This window comes from Equus caballus, chromosome 19 (genome assembly GCF_041296265.1).
Source record: "Equus caballus isolate H_3958 breed thoroughbred chromosome 19, TB-T2T, whole genome shotgun sequence".
Classification (NCBI taxonomy): domain Eukaryota; kingdom Metazoa; phylum Chordata; class Mammalia; order Perissodactyla; family Equidae; genus Equus; species Equus caballus.
This window is the reverse complement of record NC_091702.1, coordinates 18,160,448-18,174,487: the sequence shown is the minus strand read 5'-3', so window position 1 is coordinate 18,174,487 and position 14,040 is coordinate 18,160,448. Positions and strand designations below refer to the sequence as shown.

At 58.9% G+C, this 14,040-nt stretch overlaps 1 protein-coding gene across 1 annotated transcript; it reads left to right on the top strand.

The window, feature by feature from the left end:
* The first annotated feature begins 9,601 nt into the window (after positions 1 to 9,601).
* On the top strand, positions 9,602 to 13,638 carry LOC138918894 (ral guanine nucleotide dissociation stimulator-like). Its single transcript, XM_070242468.1, has 6 exons — positions 9,602 to 9,819; positions 10,226 to 10,336; positions 11,277 to 11,470; positions 12,117 to 12,176; positions 12,877 to 13,070; positions 13,335 to 13,638. The coding sequence occupies exons 1-6, from the start codon at positions 9,682 to 9,684 to the stop codon at positions 13,496 to 13,498; spliced, it is 861 nt and encodes a 286-aa protein (XP_070098569.1). The 5' UTR covers positions 9,602 to 9,681; the 3' UTR covers positions 13,499 to 13,638.
* Positions 13,639 to 14,040: the final 402 nt, after the last annotated feature.

Genomic DNA, 14,040 nt, shown 5'->3' with positions numbered 1-14,040 from the left:
GGGCAATGAAAAGAGGAGACTGCACCGCTCGCTGCCCTCACGCAGCTGACGTTCCAGTGGGCAGTGGGCGGAGAGATGCTCCAAGCAGTGTGTCAGGCTTCCCTGAGGCCTAGGAGAGGTGACGCCACCACGGCACAGGGCTCCCCCTTCCAAAGGCGTTTTCCTAGCCCCTCCTTGGTGCCCTGGCCTAGCTCTGCCAAGACTGCCAGATTGGAGGTGGCCGCCAAGTAGGACTGGCCCCTGGACAGCCAGGAGCGGGAGGCCCAGGAGCCCAGGCCCGCACAGGGATGCCCGGGAGGCCAGCGTGCAAGGAAAGGACCCTTCTCTGACTCTGCTGCCCACCTGTCCGTCCTCAGGGCCATCTCCTTCATTCTGGGCGCCTGGCTCCGATGGTACCCTGAGGATTTTATCCAGCCCCCAGATGTTCCCAGCCTGGAACTGCTCTTGGCCTACATCGGTCTCAATATGCCCGGCTCGGAGCTGGAGCACCGCGCCCGCGTTCTTCTTTCCCGGCTGGAGCAGCCTGAGCACACTGATGCCAAGACTGAGGGTGAGGAGGACTCGGGTGTGTGACGTGGGCGTGTGCAGAGGGGATGGCGCTGCGCCCCCCGGAGCAGAGTGTCCAGAGGCTGGGGTTCGGCTGGGAGCAAGGGGCGGGCTCAGATCACTCTTGCCAGGGACTGGAGTCTGGGAAGACTTTCGGGGGCGTGGTGCTTGGACTGAGACTGCTGGATTGGCGGCAGAGGGTCCCTTTCTTTGGAATGACTTGGGCGGGCAGTCATGTTGGTGGCGTTTTCTCTTCTTCCATCTCCAGCTGCAGCTCCACCGAAAGACGCGGAAGACCCTGAAGATCCGGCAACGTCTCTCCCTCTCGGGCCCAGCCCAGCTCAGAGCCGCACAGGCATCTTGCGAGCCACAGCCGGCTCAAGACCTTCAGCAAGCACTGGCAGCATCCCAGCCACTACCCTCAGCTCCTGAGCTGCAGCCCCAGAGAATCCTCGCCTTCCCCTAGCCATGGCGTGGGTTTTAAAGTTTTGTTTTTGGCTTTTCTTTACTTAACCTTTCCCTGTATTTTATCTCGTCAGTTCAATAAAGTTTAGTTCTTGGGTTCTTTTCAATTGTTCGCTGAAGTGGCGTGAAGCAGACTCACAACGTCACACCAACGTCATCCGCATCTAGTACCCGCCCATTTTTGTCCAAGAGAAACCCTGTCCCTGGGAAGCAGTCAGTCTCCCTTCCTCCCACCGCAAGTCCCTGGTAGCCACTGAGTTTCCTTCTGTCGGACTCCGTGCGTTTCCCTCCTCCGGAGTTTGCATGGAAGTGCCAGCCTTCCAGAGGTGGCCTCCTGTGCCTGGCTGGGTCTGGTCTGAGGTGAGTGACTCCGGATGTTTGAAATTGAGATAGCGGTTTTCATTAAGAAGAAAAATCCCCCGCAGATCAAAGATTCTGTCTCAAAGAGGATGCCCCGCTATTCCCTCTTTTCACTTCCTGGGGATGGGGACCCATTGGAGGTGTGACACCAGAGCTGGAAACAGCGAGGGAAATGTCGGGGCCAGGGAGACCCCTTTCAAATCTTTCGCTTTCCTGGATGGGCCCTGGTAACGTTTTCAAAATGTGCAAATTTCAAAAATATTCTCATCGCATATGAAACACTGGCGTTTATAAGAAGCGTATCGTGGAGTAAAATATATTCCCCAAAGTTTTAACGTTTGAGATAGATAATTAATGTTAATTTGGTAAAAGGATGACTTAAAGATGAGTCATAAGAAACGATGCCCTCGTTCTACCAAGAAACAACTGCCCAGAACAAGGGGTGGCCAGCTTTTCAGAGCTCTTCATTGAGCTCTGGTGCGGGGGCGTGTGTGTGTGTGTGTGAGTGTGTGTGTGTTTGTGTGTGAGGGCGGTGTGGGTGTGTGGGTGTGTGAGGGTGTGGTGCGGGAAGGAGCCTGGGGCTGTTCCTTCCTGGTACCTGATGCCCCACAGTGGGCTGTGAGTAGTCACACCTATCCCCTTGCGCGTTCTCAGGGACCACTGACCACATCCAAATCTCAGTAGTGACACGGCATCGCTTTGCCGTCCTCTGTGGAATCGCTCCAGTCAGTCCACACTCAAGAGGAGGGGATTACAGCAGGAGGTCTAGACCAGGAAGTCCTGATCCCAGGTGGCCAGTGACGGGAGAAGGAGAAGACCCCAGAACTTCAATGCCTTGCCCAGAATCCCAGATGAGGAAGAAGGCGGAGCCAGGGAGGAAGCCAGCTCTGCGTCCTCAAGGCTGGGGCTCTGGCTGCACACAGGCATTCCCAGGGGCCTCTGGAGAAGGCTGTGTTGGTGGAAGTGCATACAGATCTGGAGATGGCATGGGGGTGAGGGGGAGTATTCGGCAGTGTACACGGGCATTTGGTCAGTTCTTGTTTGAGGAGGAGCCCAGGTCCGGGGCACCCTGGATTGTAGCCCTGCCCACATCACACCCACGGTGGAGGCAGTGGCGGCCACTTTTCTGCTGAGCTCAGGCCTATGCAGTCCTGAATTGAATCTCTCACTGGAACATTGGGAAACTGAGGCCCCTAGAGGGGTAGGGAATGGCCCTCGACAGGGTGAGTCCAATGGGTAAGTGTGTGTTCTGACCTTCTAGGGCAAGACTGGGACCCCACGCGGAGGCTTGGCTTCTGAAATTAGGAACCATGAGACCTTGAGAAGCTCTTGCCAATCCCTCCCTTTTGTGGGAGCTGTTTTCTTCTTGGCCTCCACAACCTGAGCACACAACACGCGGACGCACACAAACACACACACACACACGCATGCACACACACACAAACACACACACACACACACACACACATTGACCTTGGATGCAAGGATGGACTCTAGGGTGGGATCCGAAGAGAAGCAGACACAGGGCAAGTGGCAAGAGGAAGAAACACGAGGTGGGAGGCATTGCCTGCAAGTGACACCCGCCTGCAGTTTGAGAGGTATCGTCCTCTAAGGTAGGACACACGCCAGAGGACATGTCTAGCAAGTCCACGCTCCGGTCCTCCCCAGTGTGCAGACAGGAGGCCGACAGGCCCTGAGAGACACAACGGCTTATGCAGGATCCAGAAGAGGTAAGGAAGAGGACTTGTTTCTGCGTCAGTCTCAAAGCTGGGACCTCGGCCGCACCCAGACCCTCTAGGGAGCCTGTGAGACGGGTGTGTTGGTGTTCCTGGGTACGCCTACGACGTCGCATGGAGAAGGGGGGTGAGCAAGGCCATGGCCAGAGGACTGTTTGCATGGGTGGTATCTGAGGGGGGCACTCAGGTAAGGGCACTGCAGGAAATGAGGTCACTTCCTTGACAACAGACCCCAACAGACTTGGAACCCCCGCAACTAGGCAGCCACGTGCGCAAAGCCAGCTCACTTGGCTGGAGACTCTTGATAGAGAAACATGTTCTCCTGCTTTCTCCCGCCTGACCGGGGCTCTGGTTCCCAGAAAGCCCGGAGGGAGAACCTTTGGAGACGTTGTGGACGCTGGCTCAGCTCCCACGCCCCCCACCGCTGGACCTTTGGCAGGAGGTCCTCTCAGGTAACATGAGGAAGCCTAGAGCGGCCCAATCGAGGCCAGACCAGCTCCCCGAGCCCTCCCAGGGCAGCCCTCATCCCGTCCTCGTGAGTGTGGGGGCCAGAGGGACGTGTGGGCAGGATCTGCCCTTGGCCGCAGAAGGTTGGTGGGCTGGCAATAACCTGCTTTTCCCGTCACGTTCCCAAGGCAGGACAGGGCTGGCAGGACTGAAAGGGGACCCCTAAGCTGCCTCCTCATTCCAGGCCCTCAGGCTGCCGTGTGTTTCCCTCCTCGGTGGAGGTCTGTGTGGACCGTGGGGCGGGGTATGTGTGTCCAGAGTGGAGAGAGTCACAGAGGTGTGAGAGCCAGCAAAGACAGCCAGTCGGGTCTCTGAGGCTTGCCGCCTGGCTGCCGGGCACTGTCTTTCCAGAGCGTCACTCAGGAGACGGGCCAGCAGCTGAGCCACGACGCCCTCGACTCCACCACCCTGCAGGAAGGGAAGGTGCCCCACGCTGCCAAGCGAGGCCAGGGCCGGCTCAGGGTGAGTGCAGGTGCTGGGGAGACCCAAGCCCCAGGGCCCCAAGACAGCACTGAGGACCCCCAGGTCTTCGAAGGCCCTGAGACAGCCCCGGGGCTCCTGCCTGGAGCCCTGCTCCCAAAGGAATCTGAATCCCCATCTCTTCCCCCGACCTTGCCCTGCGGGCCCAGCCCCCGTCTTGGCCAGAGGAGACGGCCCTGTCCACAGAGGTGTAGCAGAGCAGAGACATTTCTAGCCCATCAGCTCACGGGCGTTCAAGAGTCCTTTTGCGTTCTGTAGAGATTTTCCTGTTTGAACTCCCATCCTCACATGTCCATGTGGCCTGGCAATCCTTCCCCACCTTCTGCCAGTCGGACGCAGCATCCTGATGGATAGGCATGCTTTTTGCCCAACAGGACATGGGGCTCACAGGGTTCTTTCTGGTCCTCTGCCTTTGCTGTCCAGAGGAACACGTCCACGTGGCCTCTCGAGGTCAGGGCGTCGGGCCTCAGCAGGCTGCCCAACTTTCCAGAAGGGAGACCCATTAGCCCAGTGACTCAGCCCTTCACTGAACCCGCACCTTCTGTTGCCATTTCCACAGCACCGCCCTGATCACCCTGCCTGTCCTCCCGTCCTCATCCCTCCCAGCCCACGAAAAGCCTCTGTGTTCTCCTGTCTCGAATGGGCAGTTGGTCAGCCACCCCAGGGTTGATGCTCTTCATCCAGGGAGGGGCTGTCACTCCTCTGCCAGCACAAAGACCTAGGAGACCAAGAGGTTTAATCCTTCTCCACCTCACATCCTACTTGGAATCCCGAGAATTCTTCCCTTGCCCTGGGCAATGATGCCCACTTCCGGCCACAAGTCACCGCGGGCTTGGGCATTCGGTGCGACCTCCAGTCCCCGGCACTCCTGGGGCCCGCGGTGCGGCCTCTGATGGCAAGCGGCCCCTCTGTCTGACCCCAGGCTGAAAATCCATCCCCAGCGAAGAGCAAAGCGTCCCGCCTGGTGTGGACCGTCCAGGCTGGAAGGCGGCAGAAGCGAGTGGAGCACCTGGTGCCCGCCTTCCTGGAGGGCGACACCGCCTACGTCCACAGCTTCCTGTGCACGTATAGAGGTTTTGCCACCACACGACAGGTGCTGGAGCTTCTGTTTCAAAGGTGCGTGCCGTGCCCCTCCGCAGCACTGTGGGCATTCAGCCACCTACTAGCTGTGAGGCTGGGGATGTCACGGCACCTCCCCGAGCCTCGGTTTGCTCCTTGCAAGGCGGGCTGAAGAGAGGATCAGCCTCCAGGGGAGATTGTAGGGACTCAGGCAGGTGCTGCCTGCAAAGGCTTCTCGAGAAGCCTAACCCTCTGGGAGGGTCGACTGGAGCGGAGGGGCTGTGGTTGTGCTCATTGAGGATATTCCTCTTGCCTAAGGCGAAGCCTCCGCCTCGTCCCTCAGCGTGCCCGTGGCCTTCACTGAGTTGTTGTCTTCCCTTTGGAAAAGGAGATGGCAGAGCTCTTCTAGGTCTCTGACCTGGGTGAAGCCAGAGCAGCGATCCCTGGGCTGAGCCGAGGCCCCCGACCCACTCAAGCAGGAGTGAGGGGCCGGTTGGAGCTCCTTCCTTCATCACGCACACACAGAGGTCCCCACTAGGTGCAGAAAGTTTTCTAGGCACTGACCAGAATCCCGGGCGCAGAGCAGGCGACAGCCATGCCCTCCAGGGCTCCATTCTCCTTGGGAGTGAGACAGCGCCGCTAGGCTTCTCACGCAGGCCTGATCCACAGTCCAGTCCATGCGACGTCCTCCTGTGTCTTCTAGATACGGTTGTGTCCTTGCCTATGGCGATGAGGACGGCGGACCCCTAGACCAACTCAAAAAGTGAGTGGGCTTTGGAATCCCTAGGAGGGCGCCCAGCGTCCACACTTGGAGGGCAGTTGCCTGCAGCGTCCCGCTCACTCATCTGCTAGAAGCTCCCCAGCGGGTGCTCAGCTCCTGCTCAGGGGGCTCAGGGAGTGCTCCGGGGCCACATAAGCCCCTCCCTGGTCGAGATACGGGGCAGGGGAGCATGACCCTCATGGGACACCTGGTGAATCAGGCAGCACGTAGGCCCAGGAGGGAAAGTTGGAGGCAAGAGGAGGGCCCTGGGAAGCATGGGCGGGAGACAATGTCCGTTGTTCCCTCACTGGTCAGATGTTCTGGGAGCACCTCCTGTGTGCCAGGGAGGGCAATGAAAAGAGGAGACTGCACCGCTCGCTGCCCTCACGCAGCTGACGTTCCAGTGGGCAGTGGGCGGAGAGATGCTCCAAGCAGTGTGTCAGGCTTCCCTGAGGCCTAGGAGAGGTGACGCCACCACGGCACAGGGCTCCCCCTTCCAAAGGCGTTTTCCTAGCCCCTCCTTGGTGCCCTGGCCTAGCTCTGCCAAGACTGCCAGATTGGAGGTGGCCGCCAAGTAGGACTGGCCCCTGGACAGCCAGGAGCGGGAGGCCCAGGAGCCCAGGCCCGCACAGGGATGCCCGGGAGGCCAGCGTGCAAGGAAAGGACCCTTCTCTGACTCTGCTGCCCACCTGTCCGTCCTCAGGGCCATCTCCTTCATTCTGGGCGCCTGGCTCCGATGGTACCCTGAGGATTTTATCCAGCCCCCAGATGTTCCCAGCCTGGAACTGCTCTTGGCCTACATCGGTCTCAATATGCCCGGCTCGGAGCTGGAGCACCGCGCCCGCGTTCTTCTTTCCCGGCTGGAGCAGCCTGAGCACACTGATGCCAAGACTGAGGGTGAGGAGGACTCGGGTGTGTGACGTGGGCGTGTGCAGAGGGGATGGCGCTGCGCCCCCCGGAGCAGAGTGTCCAGAGGCTGGGGTTCGGCTGGGAGCAAGGGGCGGGCTCAGATCACTCTTGCCAGGGACTGGAGTCTGGGAAGACTTTCGGGGGCGTGGTGCTTGGACTGAGACTGCTGGATTGGCGGCAGAGGGTCCCTTTCTTTGGAATGACTTGGGCGGGCAGTCATGTTGGTGGCGTTTTCTCTTCTTCCATCTCCAGCTGCAGCTCCACCGAAAGACGTGGAAGACCCTGAAGATCCGGCACCGTCTCTCCCTCTCGGGCCCAGCCCAGCTCAGAGCCGCACAGGCATCTTGCGAGCCACAGCCGGCTCAAGACCTTCAGCAAGCACTGGCAGCATCCCAGCCACTACCCTCAGCTCCTGAGCTGCAGCCCCAGAGAATCCTCGCCTTCCCCTAGCCATGGCGTGGGTTTTAAAGTTTTGTTGTTGGTTTTTCTTTACTTAACCTTTCCCTGTATTTTATCTCGTCAGTTCAATAAAGTTTAGTTCTTGGGTTCTTTTCAATTGTTCGCTGAAGTGGCGTGAAGCAGACTCACAACGTCACACCAACGTCATCCGCATCTAGTACCCGCCCATTTTTGTCCAAGAGAAACCCTGTCCCTGGGAAGCAGTCAGTCTCCCTTCCTCCCACCGCAAGTCCCTGGTAGCCACTGAGTTTCCTTCTGTCGGACTCCGTGCGTTTCCCTCCTCCGGAGTTTGCATGGAAGTGCCAGCCTTCCAGAGGTGGCCTCCTGTGCCTGGCTGGGTCTGGTCTGAGGTGAGTGACTCCGGATGTTTGAAATTGAGATAGCGGTTTTCATTAAGAAGAAAAATCCCCCGGAGATCAAAGATTCTGTCTCAAAGAGGATGCCCCGCTATTCCCTCTTTTCACTTCCTGGGGATGGGGACCCATTGGAGGTGTGACACCAGAGCTGGAAACAGCGAGGGAAATGTCGGGGCCAGGGAGACCCCTTTCAAATCTTTCGCTTTCCTGGATGGGCCATGGTAACGTTTTCAAAATGTGCAAATTTCAAAAATATTCTCATCGCATATGAAACACTGGCGTTTATAAGAAGCGTATCGTGGAGTAAAATATATTCCCCAAAGTTTTAACGTTTGAGATAGATAATTAATGTTAATTTGGTAAAAGAATGACTTAAAGATGAGTCATAAGAAACGATGCCCTCGTTCTACCAAGAAACAACTGCCCAGAACAAGGGGTGGCCAGCTTTTCAGAGCTCTTCATTGAGCTCTGGTGCGGGGGCGTGTGTGTGTGTGTGTGAGTGTGTGTGTGTTTGTGTGTGAGGGCGGTGTGGGTGTGTGGGTGTGTGAGGGTGTGGTGCGGGAAGGAGCCTGGGGCTGTTCCTTCCTGGTACCTGATGCCCCACAGTGGGCTGTGAGTAGTCACACCTATCCCCTTGCGCGTTCTCAGGGACCACTGACCACATCCAAATCTCAGTAGTGACACGGCATCGCTTTGCCGTCCTCTGTGGAATCGCTCCAGTCAGTCCACACTCAAGAGGAGGGGATTACAGCAGGAGGTCTAGACCAGGAAGTCCTGATCCCAGGTGGCCAGTGACGGGAGAAGGAGAAGACCCCAGAACTTCAATGCCTTGCCCAGAATCCCAGATGAGGAAGAAGGCGGAGCCAGGGAGGAAGCCAGCTCTGCGTCCTCAAGGCTGGGGCTCTGGCTGCACACAGGCATTCCCAGGGGCCTCTGGAGAAGGCTGTGTTGGTGGAAGTGCATACAGATCTGGAGATGGCATGGGGGTGAGGGGGAGTATTCGGCAGTGTACACGGGCATTTGGTCAGTTCTTGTTTGAGGAGGAGCCCAGGTCCGGGGCACCCTGGATTGTAGCCCTGCCCACATCACACCCACGGTGGAGGCAGTGGCGGCCACTTTTCTGCTGAGCTCAGGCCTATGCAGTCCTGAATTGAATCTCTCACTGGAACATTGGGAAAATGAGGCCCCTAGAGGGGTAGGGAATGGCCCTCGACAGGGTGAGTCCAATGGGTAAGTGTGTGTTCTGACCTTCTAGGGCAAGACTGGGACCCCACGCGGAGGCTTGGCTTCTGAAATTAGGAACCATGAGACCTTGAGAAGCTCTTGCCAATCCCTCCCTTTTGTGGGAGCTGTTTTCTTCTTGGCCTCCACAACCTGAGCACACAACACGCGGACGCACACAAACACACACACACACGCGCATGCACACACACACAAACACACACACACACACACACACACATTGACCTTGGATGCAAGGATGGACTCTAGGGTGGGATCCGAAGAGAAGCAGACACAGGGCAAGTGGCAAGAGGAAGAAACACGAGGTGGGAGGCATTGCCTGCAAGTGACACCCGCCTGCAGTTTGAGAGGTATCGTCCTCTAAGGTAGGACACACGCCAGAGGACATGTCTAGCAAGTCCACGCTCCGGTCCTCCCCAGTGTGCAGACAGGAGGCCGACAGGCCCTGAGAGACACAACGGCTTATGCAGGATCCAGAAGAGGTAAGGAAGAGGACTTGTTTCTGCGTCAGTCTCAAAGCTGGGACCTCGGCCGCACCCAGACCCTCTAGGGAGCCTGTGAGACGGGTGTGTTGGTGTTCCTGGGTACGCCTACGACGTCGCATGGAGAAGGGGGGTGAGCAAGGCCATGGCCAGAGGACTGTTTGCATGGGTGGTATCTGAGGGGGGCACTCAGGTAAGGGCACTGCAGGAAATGAGGTCACTTCCTTGACAACAGACCCCAACAGACTTGGAACCCCCGCAACTAGGCAGCCACGTGCGCAAAGCCAGCTCACTTGGCTGGAGACTCTTGATAGAGAAACATGTTCTCCTGCTTTCTCCCGCCTGACCGGGGCTCTGGTTCCCAGAAAGCCCGGAGGGAGAACCTTTGGAGACGTTGTGGACGCTGGCTCAGCTCCCACGCCCCCCACCGCTGGACCTTTGGCAGGAGGTCCTCTCAGGTAACATGAGGAAGCCTAGAGCGGCCCAATCGAGGCCAGACCAGCTCCCCGAGCCCTCCCAGGGCAGCCCTCATCCCGTCCTCGTGAGTGTGGGGGCCAGAGGGACGTGTGGGCAGGATCTGCCCTTGGCCGCAGAAGGTTGGTGGGCTGGCAATAACCTGCTTTTCCCGTCACGTTCCCAAGCCAGGACAGGGCTGGCAGGACTGAAAGGGGACCCCTAAGCTGCCTCCTCATTCCAGGCCCTCAGGCTGCCGTGTGTTTCCCTCCTCGGTGGAGGTCTGTGTGGACCGTGGGGCGGGGTATGTGTGTCCAGAGTGGAGAGAGTCACAGAGGTGTGAGAGCCAGCAAAGACAGCCAGTCGGGTCTCTGAGGCTTGCCGCCTGGCTGCCGGGCACTGTCTTTCCAGAGCGTCACTCAGGAGACGGGCCAGCAGCTGAGCCACGACGCCCTCGACTCCACCACCCTGCAGGAAGGGAAGGTGCCCCACGCTGCCAAGCGAGGCCAGGGCCGGCTCAGGGTGAGTGCAGGTGCTGGGGAGACCCAAGCCCCAGGGCCCCAAGACAGCACTGAGGACCCCCAGGTCTTCGAAGGCCCTGAGACAGCCCCGGGGCTCCTGCCTGGAGCCCTGCTCCCAAAGGAATCTGAATCCCCATCTCTTCCCCCGACCTTGCCCTGCGGGCCCAGCCCCCGTCTTGGCCAGAGGAGACGGCCCTGTCCACAGAGGTGTAGCAGAGCAGAGACATTTCTAGCCCATCAGCTCACGGGCGTTCAAGAGTCCTTTTGCGTTCTGTAGAGATTTTCCTGTTTGAACTCCCATCCTCACATGTCCATGTGGCCTGGCAATCCTTCCCCACCTTCTCCCAGTCGGACGCAGCATCCTGATGGATAGGCATGCTTTTTGCCCAACAGGACATGGGGCTCACAGGGTTCTTTCTGGTCCTCTGCCTTTGCTGTCCAGAGGAACACGTCCACGTGGCCTCTCGAGGTCAGGGCGTCGGGCCTCAGCAGGCTGCCCAACTTTCCAGAAGGGAGACCCATTAGCCCAGTGACTCAGCCCTTCACTGAACCCGCACCTTCTGTTGCCATTTCCACAGCACCGCCCTGATCACCCTGCCTGTCCTCCCGTCCTCATCCCTCCCAGCCCACGAAAAGCCTCTGTGTTCTCCTGTCTCGAATGGGCAGTTGGTCAGCCACCCCAGGGTTGATGCTCTTCATCCAGGGAGGGGCTGTCACTCCTCTGCCAGCACAAAGACCTAGGAGACCAAGAGGTTTAATCCTTCTCCACCTCACATCCTACTTGGAATCCCGAGAATTCTTCCCTTGCCCTGGGCAATGATGCCCACTTCCGGCCACAAGTCACCGCGGGCTTGGGCATTCGGTGCGACCTCCAGTCCCCGGCACTCCTGGGGCCCGCGGTGCGGCCTCTGATGGCAAGCGGCCCCTCTGTCTGACCCCAGGCTGAAAATCCATCCCCAGCGAAGAGCAAAGCGTCCCGCCTGGTGTGGACCGTCCAGGCTGGAAGGCGGCAGAAGCGAGTGGAGCACCTGGTGCCCGCCTTCCTGGAGGGCGACACCGCCTACGTCCACAGCTTCCTGTGCACGTATAGAGGTTTTGCCACCACACGACAGGTGCTGGAGCTTCTGTTTCAAAGGTGCGTGCCGTGCCCCTCCGCAGCACTGTGGGCATTCAGCCACCTACTAGCTGTGAGGCTGGGGATGTCACGGCACCTCCCCGAGCCTCGGTTTGCTCCTTGCAAGGCGGGCTGAAGAGAGGATCAGCCTCCAGGGGAGATTGTAGGGACTCAGGCAGGTGCTGCCTGCAAAGGCTTCTCGAGAAGCCTAACCCTCTGGGAGGGTCGACTGGAGCGGAGGGGCTGTGGTTGTGCTCATTGAGGATATTCCTCTTGCCTAAGGCGAAGCCTCCGCCTCGTCCCTCAGCGTGCCCGTGGCCTTCACTGAGTTGTTGTCTTCCCTTTGGAAAAGGAGATGGCAGAGCTCTTCTAGGTCTCTGACCTGGGTGAAGCCAGAGCAGCGATCCCTGGGCTGAGCCGAGGCCCCCGACCCACTCAAGCAGGAGTGAGGGGCCGGTTGGAGCTCCTTCCTTCATCACGCACACACAGAGGTCCCCACTAGGTGCAGAAAGTTTTCTAGGCACTGACCAGAATCCCGGGCGCAGAGCAGGCGACAGCCATGCCCTCCAGGGCTCCATTCTCCTTGGGAGTGAGACAGCGCCGCTAGGCTTCTCACGCAGGCCTGATCCACAGTCCAGTCCATGCGACGTCCTCCTGTGTCTTCTAGATACGGTTGTGTCCTTGCCTATGGCGATGAGGACGGCGGACCCCTAGACCAACTCAAAAAGTGAGTGGGCTTTGGAATCCCTAGGAGGGCGCCCAGCGTCCACACTTGGAGGGCAGTTGCCTGCAGCGTCCCGCTCACTCATCTGCTAGAAGCTCCCCAGCGGGTGCTCAGCTCCTGCTCAGGGGGCTCAGGGAGTGCTCCGGGGCCACATAAGCCCCTCCCTGGTCGAGATACGGGGCAGGGGAGCATGACCCTCATGGGACACCTGGTGAATCAGGCAGCACGTAGGCCCAGGAGGGAAAGTTGGAGGCAAGAGGAGGGCCCTGGGAAGCATGGGCGGGAGACAATGTCCGTTGTTCCCTCACTGGTCAGATGTTCTGGGAGCACCTCCTGTGTGCCAGGGAGGGCAATGAAAAGAGGAGACTGCACCGCTCGCTGCCCTCACGCAGCTGACGTTCCAGTGGGCAGTGGGCGGAGAGATGCTCCAAGCAGTGTGTCAGGCTTCCCTGAGGCCTAGGAGAGGTGACGCCACCACGGCACAGGGCTCCCCCTTCCAAAGGCGTTTTCCTAGCCCCTCCTTGGTGCCCTGGCCTAGCTCTGCCAAGACTGCCAGATTGGAGGTGGCCGCCAAGTAGGACTGGCCCCTGGACAGCCAGGAGCGGGAGGCCCAGGAGCCCAGGCCCGCACAGGGATGCCCGGGAGGCCAGCGTGCAAGGAAAGGACCCTTCTCTGACTCTGCTGCCCACCTGTCCGTCCTCAGGGCCATCTCCTTCATTCTGGGCGCCTGGCTCCGATGGTACCCTGAGGATTTTATCCAGCCCCCAGATGTTCCCAGCCTGGAACTGCTCTTGGCCTACATTGGTCTCAATATGCCCGGCTCGGAGCTGGAGCACCGCGCCCGCGTTCTTCTTTCCCGGCTGGAGCAGCCTGAGCACACTGATGCCAAGACTGAGGGTGAGGAGGACTCGGGTGTGTGACGTGGGCGTGTGCAGAGGGGATGGCGCTGCGCCCCCCGGAGCAGAGTGTCCAGAGGCTGGGGTTCGGCTGGGAGCAAGGGGCGGGCTCAGATCACTCTTGCCAGGGACTCGAGTCTGGGAAGACTTTCGGGGGCATGGTGCTTGGACTGAGACTGCTGGATTGGCGGCAGAGGGTCCCTTTCTTTGGAATGACTTGGGCGGGCAGTCATGTTGGTGGCGTTTTCTCTTCTTCCATCTCCAGCTGCAGCTCCACCGAAAGACGCGGAAGACCCTGAAGATCCGGCACCGTCTCTCCCTCTCGGGCCCAGCCCAGCTCAGAGCCGCACAGGCATCTTGCGAGCCACAGCCGGCTCAAGACCTTCAGCAAGCACTGGCAGCATCCCAGCCACTACCCTCAGCTCCTGAGCTGCAGCCCCAGAGAATCCTCGCCTTCCCCTAGCCATGGCGTGGGTTTTAAAGTTTTGTTTTTGGTTTTTCTTTACTTAACCTTTCCCTGTATTTTATCTCGTCAGTTCAATAAAGTTTAGTTCTTGGGTTCTTTTCAATTGTTCGCTGAAGTGGCGTGAAGCAGACTCACAACGTCACACCAACGTCATCCGCATCTAGTACCCGCCCATTTTTGTCCAAGAGAACCCCTGTCCCTGGGAAGCAGTCAGTCTCCCTTCCTCCCACCGCAAGTCCCTGGTAGCCACTGAGTTTCCTTCTGTCGGACTCCGTGCGTTTCCCTCCTCCGGAGTTTGCATGGAAGTGCCAGCCTTCCAGAGGTGGCCTCCTGTGCCTGGCTGGGTCTGGTCTGAGGTGAGTGACTCCGGATGTTTGAAATTGAGATAGCGGTTTTCATTAAGAAGAAAAATCCCCCGGAGATCAAAGATTCTGTCTCAAAGAGGATGCCCCGCTATTCCCTCTTTTCACTTCCTGGGGATGGGGACCCATTGGAGGTGTGACAC